Raw genomic sequence first — 15348 nt, 5'->3', positions numbered from 1 at the left:
ACACGATCACGATGTGCTTCAGCACATGAGTAGGGCCCGCGGAAATGTTTCTTTTCTTCCCTTTTATTTTCCTTTTTTCCCTCTTACCATGTCCATAACATTTGTTTTCAAACTATTTTTAAAAAAAACACACAGTATCGACGCAGATGCACAACTTTTCTCTACGAGCAGTTCTGAGAGACTGAGCCGGTAGATCTTTAAAATTGACGGGTTCACCACAGACGCCTCGCTATCGAGGGTCATATTGCTTACCACTGAGAGTATAACGCCTGTTAAATACTTTAATAAATTTAGAAAAATACGTGCACTTGTGCTGAGTTTAGGACTTGAACTCGGGTAAGCAGATTCCACCACAAGAAACCTCAGCGGCTGAACTACGCTCAGTTCGCTTGTTGCACTACTTATTTCCATCATGTTTACTGAAATGTTGATTGATTCATTTTTTGATCTCTATCAAACTTTTCGGTCTCTAGTTTCTAACAAAGCTTTTCTAGGATACATCATTTGACAAGTTTTCTCGACTATTTGTTTAAATCTTATTCTAATATATAAGTTTTGTAGAAAAATTAGTTGGTTTAGTTATTCTGAATTTTGTTGCAGTTTATCGACGCATTGTAATTTAATTTAGACCAAGCTCAGCGCATAGTTTCATGCACAATTATTAAGACTGAAAACTAGGTAACTGCGTTGGTTGAGTTTTATGAGGATGAAACTCATCTGTCATTTCATAAAACTCTCTCGTTCTCTCTCCTTGCCATGTCAGTAAAATTGGTGATGTGGCATAGAATTTAATGCTATGAAACTCTCTATGAAATTTCCATTGAGACTGGCCTTAGTAGTTAAAGTCATATTTCAGGAATCATGTCAATATCCGTTTCCAATACGAGTATATCAGTTTTTTTTCATTAATGTCTCCATCTAATAGCAGTTTTTGATAGATTTCTTCAAAATTTGTGGCCCCCTCTGATAAACTAATGGGTAGCTATGAGAAAAGAAAACACGGTTAGGTGGTAGCTCAAATTGGAAATATGAAATAAAGCAGCTACTAGCTCGCCACACAAGGTGGTCAACGATATGTATGTCTTTTTCAAGATAACAAGTGGTTTTTTATTATTATAGTGGACGTATAAAAACTAGTGGCGGCAACGAGGAAGGTGGATGATAATTCAAGCCGATTTCAAAGGCCTACTGCCTGCAAGGAAAAGTGCTGATAGGTTTGTACTCTCCTTAGTCGCAAATTAATGCATATGAACATGCTTAACTTTTGTTCATTAACATAGTTTGAATATTGTGGTTGGATTTTAATGATGGACTTGGTTAGTTTTTACCATATCTTGGAACTAATTTAATTTGATAACATATCGGATTTTCTATATTTTGCAAATAGTGGTCAAAAGCAGTGTGATGGGAACGTGCCAGTGTCCGAAAGATACTCTCGGTTGGAAGGAGTGTATGTGCCGATCTTATACGCAACTTAAATTGTGAAAGGTATTTCACGGGGAAAAAACTAATCCTTCATGTAAAACGCGTTGGCTTTCTTTGTAGCCACAAAATAAAGTGCATGATTGGTGCGCTCCGACTCCGAAAGAGGAAGGTCCCGGCCGGCCGTGGCGATCGGCGATCGCGGGCGCTCCTCCGGTCACCCCTCTGCTCGCCGCCGTCACGTCCAGTCATCTCCGTCGCATTCCCGGCCCCAATCCCATCCCCGTCTCGCGCTGCCCTACCACGAGACGGACAGCTCGAGCTCATCAAGCAAGGCCCCCGATGCGCCCCCGCCGCACGCCACCCACAATGGCATCCATCGACCATCGGGCGGCCGGCATCCGCCGATCCACCGGCGCGGCGAGCCCCAGCCGCCCGATCTGTCGCCCCCCGCATCGCTGCCGCTCGTGGGGGCGGAGGCGCGCGGGGCGTCGCTCGGGTCCCCCCAGGCCCCAGGCCCCAGGCCCCGACCCCCCCGTGGACCGGTAGACCCGGCGCACCGGCGGGCCTGTGTCCCGCGCGGCCTCTACGTGGAGCTGCCTCCGCCTCATGTCCCCGCGGCGGCGCATGCAACAAAGTCTCCCCCCTCCGCACTCACCTGCCCTTCGGCCTCGGCTGTGCGGACATGCTGCTCTCCTCCTCGCCCTCGGTCGCCGCTCCCAGATTCACCTCGCCGCCGCCGCCGCTCCCCCTGTCCGCACCCCGCCGGCCGCCGCGATCCCGGGCCATTACTGCTGAGACCCGTCCCGCCTCGTAGGCCGCGCTTCGTGTTCGTGGTCACCGCGCCCGCCCCGCCGTTGGCGGCGTGCGAGAGACCGGCCGCTTTTCCGGTGCCGCGTGGTGTTCCCGACACCCGGCGCGCAGCGATGGGGGCGGAAATGCAGTGAGATGAGATGGTAGTGGTTCGCTACTCCCGGAGGTGCGGCTGTTGCTGTCTTAGGCATCATAGATCATTCCCACTTTCGGCTAAGCATTCACCGTACCTTTCTGTAAGTTTTTAAACAAAAGCAAGCACAATCGGACGTAGATGATGCTTTCCTTCTCTCTTTTTTTAAGGTGGGTGCGTGTGTTTTCTCACGTCATGATATGTGTCTTCGCCTATATTGTTAATTTGTTGCCAGTGCTGCTGTTGATTTTTGCTGCTAGCCATTTGCTACCTTGCTTTACCGGCTTTTTATGAAAAAAAGGACTATGTAATTAATATTCATAATCTTCTTATATTATATATATTTCTGAAGGCCTATTGTCGACATTCAGGTGCAGGTGTAAATGCAGTCCAGAAATTCGGGATGAGCCCCCTCTCTGAGCTTGTGTGGTCTCCGGATGAGGGTTTGAGCATTAAAATTGCAGCGTCCAGCCTAAGCACGAGGAAGGCTTCTCTTCGCTGGAATGCAGATACGTTGAGCATAGTAATATCCTCACCTCAACAAAGTGGTGCGGGTGGTGCAAAGAGCAGTGATAACATATATGATAACCAAGAGGTGTTAGAAAAGATACCATCACAACTACGGGCTCGCAGTGACAGCTCAGTGAGAGTAACTACAAACCCAAATAGAATCGCAAACCTTGATGCCCTACAATCTATGTCAATGAGATCGCAAGAGCAAGATTCAAGTAAGTCTAAACGACGTAATCTAATTCAGTAAGCTAGTCGTTTGAAGACAATTCTTTGGGTATGTTTTTCCTTTTGGTCCAGAGATATGCATTTGGCAACTCTTTGATGGTCTAGTTAGCTGCTCATCATGTAAGAAAGGTCCAGCTCAATGAATATAAAAACCATTCTGTCAATAAAGTTGGAACAAATTGCACCGATGCAATGAAGCTAAGACTCTTTTCTTTTTTAAGGTTTGTTAGGGAACTCTGTTACCTAGCATCTGTTGCATTAGCTTTTGACACTCAATCTACCATGTGTATGTATAGTTCAAATAGGATAAAGAAATCTAAGAAGTTCTCTTTATCTATCATCTGATGATTATTCCCGCAGCGATTAATTTTTTGAATGCTAAACTTGTGGAGTGCTGTGAAGGGATCAATGTTGTGAATGAAGGGAAACAAGGGTCTGAAGACTGCTGCGTGGATAAGCCAGAGGACATGGAATTGAGTAGTTGTCCAACAAGATGTTGCAAGGATGCTTCCCACGGTAATACTCAGATGTTTTGGGAAAAATAATTAAGAGAAATCTAATTTATTTTGTTTGTAAATAAAAATACTTGAATAATGTCATTTTGCAGGCTCGGCTTCCAGAAAAGAAGTCATGGCTAGTATTTCAGAAAACCAGGTTTACTATGCAACCACTGTCCACAATGAAAGATCTTGGGAAACTAATGCCTGGCGTGCTCGATTAATAAAAGCAGTTCGTCAGAAAGACTCTATGTTGCCAAAAAACACAGAGAATGCATTGCCACATTCTACCTTAGGAATTTCATGCGATGCAGGAGAGGTCTCAGGCAAATTGGTGGCAGATTTCCTAGATAACAGAGATGTTCAGAGTCTGGGCAATGATAACAATGCAATTAATAATGTTCCAGTAATTCCTTCCTGTGGCAATCACCAAGATCCAGTTCTGCAGGAAAGCCATAATGGTGAACCTGTAGTTGCGAGAGGGGAGTCAGCATCTGCTATCAATGCTGTTGCAAAATGCGAGTCAGCACCCGGAGTTGATGCCAGAAAGCTTGAGAAGGGAAAAGAAAAGGTTGTGTACAATGACAGCAATTGTGTTGGCAATACGAAGGAGAATGATGACAGCAATGAGAGCATAGAGAGCTGTACGAGCGCAAAACCCCCAAAGCGGAAGCATGCGCAGTGTTCTGAAGCCATGATGCCTTCTGGAAGCAAAAGATTTAGAAGGGGAGACAATGAGAGCTCTTGCTCAGGCTTATTGGAAAAATGTGGTAGCTCTTTCTTTAACTGGATGTCATCACTCACAAATGGATTACCCATGCTTGATGAAGCCACTACTGCTGTTGCACTTGACCAGAAGTTTTCAGCAAGTACAGGAGAAGGATCTGCAGCACCTCCCCTGCCACTTCAAAACAATAGCGGCATTCATATGCACTGTGCTGGCTTCAATTCACTCTTCCAGTCTCTGTATACTCATAATGTTATGATAACTTCAAGAAATAATTGTCGTCAACCAGAAAGCAACTGCACCGGGCATGTCTTCAATAGACTGTCTCTGGAATTAAATAATAGTAATTCTATGTTCGACAAACAAATTGGCATGGGCAGAGAAACTCTTGATGTGACTGCTGAGACTTCAGCTGCTGAACGCTTTCAGATGGTTTCTGGTGGTAGTAGAGGAAACTTTCATAATCAAATCGATATGTTCCCAATGAGACTAGAGAAAAATATGAAACTGCCCAACTCCAGTCAGTTTTGTTCTAAACCTCTTGAAGAAAAACAAACTGAGTGTGCTGTTGGTTGCTCAAATGATGCAACAAGAAATAAAGGTGGTTTTGTGGACAGCTTGTGGGTAAGTCGGTTTTTGCCAAAAACATCATTGGAAGTGATGGAGGCAACACCATGCAATGTAGAGAGTGCTGTTAATCCAAAGGCTGTGGGTGACATGCTGTATTGTCCATCTGTTCAGAATCTCAACGAGAAGGAATTAAACAGTACACAAAACTTTACTGGCAGAGGAAGCAGCGATGGTGCAACAAGTAGTAAATGTCCAGCAGTGCCTCCAGAAGAACCTAAGAAATCTGAATCAATGGCTTCTGTTTTTGCAAAGAGATTGGATGCACTTAGACATGCAAAGACCTCTGCAGTAAGGTTGGCTATCGCATGTGATCGTGGAATAGCCAAACTGAATAACCACAAAATGAACTCTTTAGTTGTTAGTTACAGCAGCCATGATGAGCTAGAGGTGGGACATGGAACTCATAAATCTTCTAGTGGAAATGGAAGAATAGTTCTGTGTGCAGATGACAAAGGTAAGGAAAAATGGTGTACTCAAAGTAACGAAGAGTTAAGAGGAAACTTTTTGTCTGAGCATGAGCATCAGGATCATGGAGGGAACACAGCTGGAAAATCAACTCCTCAGCACAATTTGGAAGTGAACACATTGGCCGAAGATATTGATAGAAAAAGAGTAGAATTGAAGGGAGGAATCTCAGATTTTATGGCTAGTCTGCCAGATAACAAGCAAATTGTACCTTATGGCATCATACCCAATGCTGTCTCTGATGAATCAAGTGTTGTTTTTGGAGCCTTACATAGGCTTCGCTTGTCTCGCTCAGATATAATAAGGTACACCACAGTAATCTCAGGACCACCTTTGAATTCAGTTGGTTAAAATTCTGCCTTCTAGGATGCACATGCATTTCGATCACATATGTTTGCATCCAGGTGATTCGTAATATATTCTCCCTGTAAGACAGGATACATATAAATAATGATATCAGGGAACATTCCAGTGGGCACATATGTGACAGAACCGCCAAATTTAAACTCAAAATTAAGCTAAATGGCCATCATTTGAACACATCAGGCACATTTGGCTTAACGGTTTAATTTGACAGTCCTTTCGAAACTGACCTTCCGATCGAAACAAACACCAGTAGTCTCACACGAAGATGAGCACAGGCAGTACAAACATGTTGAGTACATATAAATACAACTACAATACAGAGTAGGGTGCATTAAGTTTTACAAACCTGGTTTAAGTACATAAAATAATATACAAGTGCAACTTCAGTTTAAAACAAAGTTCGATACAGAAAGCCTGACGTTTATAATACATAAAGAGCAGAGTCGAATCACACACTCAGCCCACGGTTGTGTGATTCGGTAACTAGCTAGGACTAAGTATCTGGTCCGGCCACCTCCCAACCATCCGCGTCAAGCTGGATGAACTTAGCACAACAAGGGCAGAAGTCTATCTCATCCTGACCTGAAATAGTTTGAGCCACAACCCTGAGTATACTAATATTTCGCAAGACTTACCCGACTATGGGTATACATAGCCCACTATCTAGACATGCATGGCTTTCTGGTTGTGGGTTGTTTTGCGGAAAATCAATTAAGAGTGAGTCCTTACTTTCAATATTTTAGCTCAAGATTAGGAATGAGTACCTATTTTCTACGGTTTGCACTTCTACACCAATCAGTGTGGAAAAACAATTGATTAGGTACAACTATACTGATCATTTCATTTCCTTTCATGTTCTTACTACGATGTGACTCGGAGATCAAGGTGCTCATGTCCGAGAGCGACTGACGGCGAATCGATCCGATTTAACCTTGCAAGGTGGACCTAACCAACACGGCACGCAAAAGCCCCGTCGGACCCCATGCACCGACCTTTCCCCTCCCCGCCTCGAACTACAGGACCGCCCCACCATCATATGGTCAGCCGAGCTCAACGTGAGACCACCAAAAGTAAACATATGCAACCCCCATTTCTCCACGACTACTCGACTACCCCAGGAGGTGAGATGGAGTCCTGTAGTGAGGCAGTACTTGGCTTACCGGTTTCGACTACCTTCTACTCCCGGTATGCGGTTAGTACAATTCAAATATGATCAGCAGGGCCGACAACGGTACGGTCCTTAACCGACACAGACGGGGCTAGACAATTCCCGCCGGTCTCCAATTTCTTTCCTTTCCTCCATATTCCAATATTCCATAATCAAATCATAAAGACATCCTATATCTCGCGAGTAACAGGAAATTACTCGACTTCTACCGAATCCTATTTTTAGTATGGCAAGGATAACGACATACACATACTAGTATTCCGACCAATGGAACCTAGGAATCATGCAACTAGGGTTTCATCCAACGCCTAGAAACTTAATGCATAATCAAGTAAATATATATATAACATTTCATAAGTTAAAATAATAGGTTATGCTCCGGGGCTTGCCTGCGGGTTGCTGCTCAGTGCTAGTGTCCACTGGGCCTTGAGCCGGGTCGTCACGAAACTCTTGCGGGGCTTGCTCCGTCTGCTCCTGCGGCTCCGCGATCACCTCGTACACGACTTCCTCGATCGCGGATTCTATATGTATGCATATGAGACAATGAGTAAATGCCATGCATATGAGACAATGAGTAAATGCCAACATGACTTTGCCATTAGAAAATAAACATTAAACAAATTAACAATTTACATAAAATGATGCAGGTATGGTGATAATTAACTTTAACCCTAAGTGCTAGAAACAATTAGAGGCCAAATTATCAATTAGAGCATGATTTACTATAAAATAAAACATGACTAGCAAAGACATTATTACTTGTCTCTTATAATTTGTATAAAATTTTACATGTAAAAATATTATTATTCCTATACACATATTTAAGTTTGGTTACATTTTATATTCATATACTAAACTAGGTCCTATGAATATGAAAAATTTACGGTGGATCACTCATGCTTAAAGTAAGCTACTGCAAAAAAAATTAGATTAACAGATCTATAGAAACTAATTAAGCAAGACTAAACACAATTTAAATTTTTGCAGGGGTAAAAAGGTTATTTTGCCAACATGGATATTTTTCCTCCATATATCTTACTCTAACAAATCTAACAAAATTTATTTCATATTTTTCACATTTTTCCTTGATTTAATATGGATTTTACAAATTACACCGAAATTAAACAATAAAATAAAGAAAAACCCTCCCCTAACTCCCTCCCCTGACCAGCGGGCCCCACTGGTCAGTGGGAGGGGCGGTCTGCCCAGCCCGGCCACACGCGCCGTGGTCGCGGCGGCGCTCTGGCGCAGGGGAAAAGGGGCTCGCGGCGGCGCGGCAGCAACGGCCCAGTGGGGCCCCCGCGCGCGCCCCCCCAGGCGGCGGGGTGGCCGGCGACGGCGCAAAGCAGGGGAGGCGGCGGCGCGCTTGTCCCGGCGGCGGTGGGGCCAAGCGGCGGCGGGGCGGCGCGGTGCGAGCACCAGTGCGGCCGTGCGGCTCCGGTGCGCGTGCAAGCGTGGCGGGGGGGGGGGGGGCGAGCGTGGCGCGCAACGTACGGCGGCGGCAAGCACCTCGGCCGGCGGCGGCATGGCATGGAACGAGCGTGGAAATCATGCGAACGCGAGGGAACGTGGAGAGCACGAGCATTAGTGTCTCACCTAGAGTCGATTTGAGCTACTGGGTGAAGAAAACGGGGACCGGAGGTAGGAGTTCGACGTTGAGGTGGAGCTCGGGCGGCTTTAATGGCTGGCGGCCGGGGAACCTCCGATTCCCGGCGAGATGGGACTTGGGGCTAGGTTTGGTGGGGTTGGGAAGGGCGCTAGAGAGGTGGAGGAGCTTCGGGTGAAGTGGATTTGGAATCCATGGAGAGGAGCTCGCGAATCGAGCCGGCGAGCGCGAGCAGCTTCAAGCGCCGTTCATGGCGAACCGAGGAAGGAGAAGAAGAGGAGGGCGAGGCGTAGACGGAAGTGAGGCAGGTGGCGAGCTCGGGAAGAAGGTCGTGGTCGACTTGGCGACGTCGCCGGCCGGGAAAACGGGGAAGGCTCCCCGACGGACAGCGCATGGCGGTTGGGAGCTTCGGGAGGCGTCGGCCTCCATACCGCGCACTGTGCGGCACAGGGAGAAGAGAGAGTGAGAGATTGACAGGTGGGGGCCACGTGTAAGGTTCAAATTTGGCTAAACTTCATTAAACTTTGGTGAATTCGTATTTTTATTTGAATTTTAAAAATCGGATTGTTACAACATATATATACTGTGAGCTATTTTACAATAATTGTAAAGTACCAATGAGTACTTTTAGGTACTTTTACCTTGAATTTTTCTAGCTGTTGATCTATGGAAAGTATTTATAAAAATTAAATTAAATTAGTATTGAGTCCCACTTTTTGGTACTTGGTCCCGCATTTTGGAAGTACCAGGTACTTTATCCTACGTACTTCGGGGTACTTCCTACCCTCACTACCGTAGGATTTTATCAGATGGACGGTTCCTATTTTTTCAATCATTGTAAAATTTCTCATGTACTGTTGGATAGCCTTGTTACCTTGCATGTAGTTTGGCTGTTGTTTCTGCCTGGTTCATAACCGTAAAAATGACCAGAGAAGTCACTTTATCTAAAGAGAACACAAATCCATTTTCTTGTTTTTTCATGAGAAATGGCAAATGTGTTTCTCAGGATATTGACTTAGGACTTTTAATGTGTGATTCATAGGGTTGCCTTTTTCGATAAAGCCCTCAGGGTTGCTGACTCTGTAAACTATGCTTAAGTTAGGGAAATTCCCAGAATTAAAAAGCTGATGATTAACCCTCTTTTGTGTTTGTTGACAGATGGCTGAGATCACCGATAATGGACACTACCTTAGATGGCTTTTTTGTGCGACTACGATTTGGTAAATGGGAGGAAGCATTGGGTGGCACTGGATACCATGTTGCCCGCCTGAATGGTAAATGATTAAAAAGCTGCCTTAATTTGGTGTTTGGAATAAAACATGATAATTTTTGTAGAGCATTTGTAATTTCATAAAAAAAATGAAAAAAATAGTTGAATGCAAAGGAGAGTAAACGATATGGATTTGTCTTGCAGGAGCACTGGATAGGAATCACCTTTCTGTAACGATCAGAAATTCAACCTGTCAAGTAGATTCTCGCTTTGTATCCAACCATGACTTCCATGAGGTAATGTATGAATTATATATATATCACTTTACAGAAATTTAATGTTTTGACTGTCTCAGTTGGGTGATAACTTGAAGTTTACCAAATATGGCGGCACCACACTAATTTCTAATCCAACCTTGATCCGATCAGGTTGTATACCTGTCAAATTGTGGATAACAGAAACGGCACATGATAGACACCATTCTACCAAATCGCTTTGCTTCCATTTGCACATGTCCCACCCATAAGGAATAGCAATTTACTTATATATGATGAACTCTATGTTTAATTTTTCTAGGATGAGCTGAAGGCATGGTGGTCTGCTGCCATGAAGGGTGAATGGAAGCTACCATCAAAAGAAGAACTGAGTATGAAGCTAAGAGAAAGAGAGCTACTTCGTTCTTAGAACAGAACGATTCGACACCCCACAGCAGTACTGAAACACGGATGTTTGCTATCCATCCTTCTTGTTTCCTTAATGGTAAATGCGAGCCAGTTAACGTGGCATCAATTATTTTGTCACGATAAGCTCTATAGTGCTCGTTTTTTGCGGTGTCATGACTACCGCTCGGCCGCAGTTGGTCCGAAAGGGCAACGACGCTATCTTCATCATCCTTGGTATGTCCAGATGTATCAGGAATTCAGGATGTCGTTCTTTGCTGAGCTAGGGGTGGTCGGTTGTAACATCAGCTTGTCGCGTACAGCATATATATGATTTGTTTTTGTTTTTCCTTTTGCGGTGGGATGAGGTGCTGTACTGTTGTGTGATATGGCCCTGTCTGTAAATAGGAAGCGCTACGGACAGAATGGTACATTTGTAATTTTGTTCTGCCGTTAACTAATACAATATACTTCCTCGAAATAAGATTTATTGTTCGGCGCTGCCGTTTCGAGAGCTGAATTCCGTGAATAAGGCTGGACAGTTTCGTTACACAGTTAGATAACTGAAAATTAGGTAACTGTGCCATATAAGTTTTATAAGAATAAAATTACTCTATTCTGTCTTCTCGCCATGACAACAAAACTAATGGCATAAAACTCTCCATGAAACCTTCATTGAGAAGGCTAGTATTAAGTGAGAGTTTTATAGATACAATTACATAGACCAAGAACTACTCCCTCCGTCATGAAATGTAGAACATTCTAGAGTTCAAATTTTGTACTCAAATATAAGACATCCTAGATTGAGAGTGGATCAAACCATTTTAATTGTGCATTGTTTCTAGATCTTTCCCAATAGAAAGACGTGCATACATGCATGTAGGGGAAGTGCATGAAAAAGGATATGTTACTTTAATTAGTACATATTTAATTAGTACATATTTAGTTGCCCAAATCGAGTCACAGTGCTTAATAATTAGAGTTAGGAGAGTGTTTTCTACACAGGCGCGATCTGTTCTAAAAACCCCAGAACGCCTTATAATTGGGGGACGGAGGGAGTAGGTAAATGTACTAGATGAGTTTCATGGTGATGAATTTTTCTCACATTTTATGAATCTCATTTTTTTCTCCTTGCCATGTTAGCAAAATTGATGATATTTAATTGCATAGAATTCTTCATAAAACTCCGTTGAGACTAGCTATTTCGTGAATCGGAAGATGTGTTGTGCATGAAGGGCCCCTCCATATGACATGACCATTTCAGTGTAGTGTCGTCCTTGCGTCGCGTTCAGGTGAACAGCCTTGGTACGCGGAGCATGCTGCCTCCGCGTATAACCCGCATGGCCGCACGGCCACCGCCGGTCGTGGCGGTGGTGCGCGGCCCGGCTGGACCGGCGCTGCCGCGGTCGCAAGACCTCGCTCGGCGCGCATGCATCTCCTCTATTGCCTTGCCAGCGACAAAACAAAGGACCCAAACCCAACAAAAAAAAAAAGGAATAGCGCCGCTGGCTGCTGGGCCCCCGTCCCGTCCCGTCCACCCCCCAGTCCCCATCCATGCATGCACTCGCTCTCGCTCCGGTCTTCCACCACCTCCGCACCCTTTGGATCCCGACCAGGCCTCCCTCCGCAAGCTTGCTGCATCTCAGAGGCGAGGGCACATTTCCCCAGGCCTCGGTCATCCACCATCATCACAGGCGACGCCGCGCAGCTCCTCCCGGTAGATGGGCTAGCTCATGTCGCGCCCGACCCTGCCCGAGCTCACCACCGGCCGCGCCACACGGGCGGCGGGCGACGGCGGCGGCGGCGGCCGCGAGGAGGAGGAGGAGGATGCCGTGAAGGACCGCGGCCCGAAGCCGGTGGTGCCGCTGCTGCGCGTCTCCGCCGGCGGCGGCGTACACGAGATCCAGACCTTCGCGCACTACGTCGGTACGCGCGCGCGTTACGTTGTTGCATCGGCGAGCTTTGCTTCTGAAGTCTTTTTCCTGCCAATTAATGAAGTATATACCTTGAAAAAGAAAATAGTCAATTTAATAGGCATTCGCTCTTGTTTTGATTGATCAGAGTTTTTTTTTCGTCTTCTTTTTTCTTCAGCGACGCAAATCGGTTTCGAGGATCTGAACGAGTGCCCGCACCTCTGCACGCTGTCCTACGATTACCTGAAGAAGACCGAGGGCTACGAGCAGAACCTGCTCGCCTTCTTCCACAACAAGATGAACCCGGACGCCCTGCTCGTGCAGCTCATCGAGGAGCTCGACAAATGCATCCTCGGCTACTTCTCCTTCCACTGGAAATTCGCAACCCACATAATCACGCAGGTACCGATCGATCCACCAGAAAAAACTGTACGTGTTGCATTGCTCACCGGCTGGAGAATCGACGCCCCTTCTTCCATTGAAATTGATCTTTTATTGTGGGGGTGCGCCATGTATTTGTATCCTAATGTTCGTGCTGTTCACCTGCATATATAGGTTCTCACCCACGAGCACCCTCGAAGAAAACTCAGAAGAATAGTAATGGAGGCTACTAGGTAACTACTACCGATGACAGAGGAGTACGGCACAAAATGTGCAAAAACACATTTACCCCTCTCTTCTTTCATTGCGATCGATTGCATGATTTTTTTTTATGAGTAAGTCAATTGTAAAATTCTGTTCCAGGAGGAATGGATATTGCCTACCAAATTAATTAGGGGAAAAAAAATCTAATTTTCAACCTTCAATTGCAAAACAAGATAACTAAAACCATCCCGCCGTCAAAATCGGACAAGATTGGCCTTAGGGTGGTTTCAAAGATGATTTTTATTTTGTAAAAATTAAAAATATTCAAAAAGCATAAACATATGACAGTTCCAATATATAGGTTATATTTTAGAAAAAATGGTATTTATTTCATATTTTCTAATTTAGTTTTGATTTTTTAGATCTAATTAGATTTTTTGACATTTTTTAAAAAATAAAAACTGCTTTTGAAACCACCTTAAGGGTCAAATTTGTTCGGATTCGATAGTTAGGTGATCGTTGTTATTTGATATTGAAGTTTAAGGTTGAAAGCTTTTGTAATAGTTGAAGGATGCAACCTAAACCTTTTCCAATTAATTAATCTTCGTCGGGCCACAGGAAGATGAGGTTCGAGAGGGTGACGCGGGAGCTGAAGGTGACCCGGCTGTTCACCACGCTGGTGGAGGAGCTCAGGGCCATCGGGATAATCTGCCACCACCACGACAAGCAGCCGGGCACGGACGTGATGGTCCCCGCCGCGCACAGCGACCGCAGCCCCGTCCTGCTGTTCATGGGCGGCGGCATGGGCGCCGGCAAGAGCACCGTGCTCAAGCAGATCATGAAGGAGTGAGTCGTCGACCTCTCTCCGATCCTCTCGCTTAGGTACGTGCAGCCTCGGAACATCGATGGCAAATCATCGCTCACCACCGTGTGCTCTCGTTGCAGGGTGTTCTGGACTGACGCCAGGGCCAACGCCGTGGTCGTGGAGGCCGACGCGTTCAAGGAGTCGGACGTGATCTACCAGGCCATCAGCTCGCGAGGCCACCACAACGACATGCTGCAGACCGCCGAGCTGGTACGCCACGCCGTCCAAATTAAACCCGCTCGAATGATCTCTTGATAGCTTGGCACCAGATCACGGACCCGATCGATCCATGGCGACACGCCGCGCGCAGGTGCACCAGTCGTCGACGGACGCGGCGGCGTCGCTGCTGGTGACGGCCCTGAACGAGGGGCGGGACGTGATCATGGATGGCACCATGTCGTGGGAGCCGTTCGTGCTGCAGACCATCGCCATGGCGCGGTCCGTGCACCGGCAGCGCTACCGCATGGGCGTCGGCTACAAGGTGGCCGCCGACGGGACGACCACGGAGAAGTACTGGGAGCCCGTCGAGGAGGAGGAGGAGGAGGAGGGGGAGCGGCAGCGTCGCGGGGCGCCGCCCAGGGCGAGGAAGCCGTACCGCATCGAGATGGTGGGCATCGTGTGCGACGCCTACCTCGCCGTCGTCAGGGGCATCCGGCGGGCCATCATATCCGGGAGAGCCGTGCGGGTGAACTCGCAGCTCAAGTCACACAAGCGCTTCGCCGGCGCGTTCCGCAAGTACTGCGACCTCGTCGACAACGCCAGGCTCTACAGCACCAACACCATCGCCGGCGCCAAGGTGGTCCTTCAATTTAATTCCTCAGATAGAGAGGTCTGAGGCTTCGATGATCTTGAAACAAATGGCATGCGTGCTATGATCTGCAGCTGATCGGGTGGAAGGACAAGGACAGCCGGCTGCTGGTGGACGTGGAGGAGATCGGGCTGCTGGAGCGTGTGAGCCGGATCAACGAGGAGGCCAACTGCGTGCACGAGCTGTACCCGGACGGGCACCCTACGGGCGGCGCGGGGTCGGTGTGGGAGGACCTGGTGGCGTCGCCGGTGAGGGCGTCCATACAGCGGGAGCTCAAGGGGGCCATCTACGACAGCGAGGCCTGCTTCCCGTCGCCGTAGCCGCCGGCGGCCCGCTGCCTCCCTGCCTTAATTCCCCGGAGGTTCTGATGATTTGCTGGACTAGTTGTAATTAATTAAGCTGCAGCTGCTAGTTAATCTCTTTTGTACCCAACCCAAATTTCCAAGCGTAATAAGTAAGAGATGATGCACCGATCGATCATGAACCAGAACAGAACTTTTTTTTGGTCCTCTCCTCTGTCTCGATCACGAGCGTCATGAGAAACTAGCTAGGGGCGCGCGATCCTGGCCCTCCACTCCGACGTTCATCCGCATCCCGCCGCTGCAGAAGCTCGACTCGACGAGGAGCACAAGCCGAGCGAGGCGGGCATGGCGGAGCCCGCCGCGAACCAGCAGGTCCGCTACATCGTCGCCGCGGAGAAGGTAATGCACCCATCCACCTCGCCCCTCGTGTCCTCGATTTCT

At 46.9% G+C, this 15348-nt stretch overlaps 2 protein-coding genes across 5 annotated transcripts; both read left to right on the top strand.

Moving 5' to 3' along the window:
- The first annotated feature begins 2047 nt into the window (after positions 1 to 2047).
- LOC120708229 lies at positions 2048 to 10918 on the top strand. 4 transcript variants are annotated; one of them, XM_039993361.1, is made up of 7 exons: positions 2048 to 2401; positions 2740 to 3096; positions 3509 to 3622; positions 3714 to 5730; positions 9724 to 9839; positions 9980 to 10071; positions 10352 to 10918. In XM_039993361.1, exons 2-7 carry the CDS (start codon positions 2772 to 2774, stop codon positions 10457 to 10459), a joined length of 2772 nt encoding a protein of 923 aa, XP_039849295.1. In that variant the 5' UTR covers positions 2048 to 2401; positions 2740 to 2771; the 3' UTR covers positions 10460 to 10918. The 4 variants fall into 4 exon arrangements, with proteins under 4 accessions (XP_039849295.1, XP_039849296.1, XP_039849297.1 ...); XM_039993362.1 differs by having other exon boundaries at positions 2080 to 2471; XM_039993363.1 differs by having other exon boundaries at positions 2092 to 2401; positions 3499 to 3622.
- Positions 10823 to 15109, top strand: LOC120710197 (calmodulin calcium-dependent NAD kinase-like). The gene is made up of 7 exons (XM_039995850.1): positions 10823 to 10862; positions 12526 to 12749; positions 12903 to 12961; positions 13551 to 13778; positions 13878 to 14007; positions 14108 to 14593; positions 14680 to 15109. The coding sequence occupies exons 1-7, from the start codon at positions 10823 to 10825 to the stop codon at positions 14923 to 14925; spliced, it is 1413 nt and encodes a 470-aa protein (XP_039851784.1). The 3' UTR covers positions 14926 to 15109.
- The last annotated feature ends 239 nt before the right edge of the window (positions 15110 to 15348 follow it).

This window comes from Panicum virgatum, chromosome 5K (assembly GCF_016808335.1).
Source record: "Panicum virgatum strain AP13 chromosome 5K, P.virgatum_v5, whole genome shotgun sequence".
NCBI lineage: Eukaryota > Viridiplantae > Streptophyta > Magnoliopsida > Poales > Poaceae > Panicum > Panicum virgatum.
The sequence above is the reverse complement of the archived record's forward strand: the minus strand, read 5'-3'. Positions and strand labels throughout refer to the sequence as shown.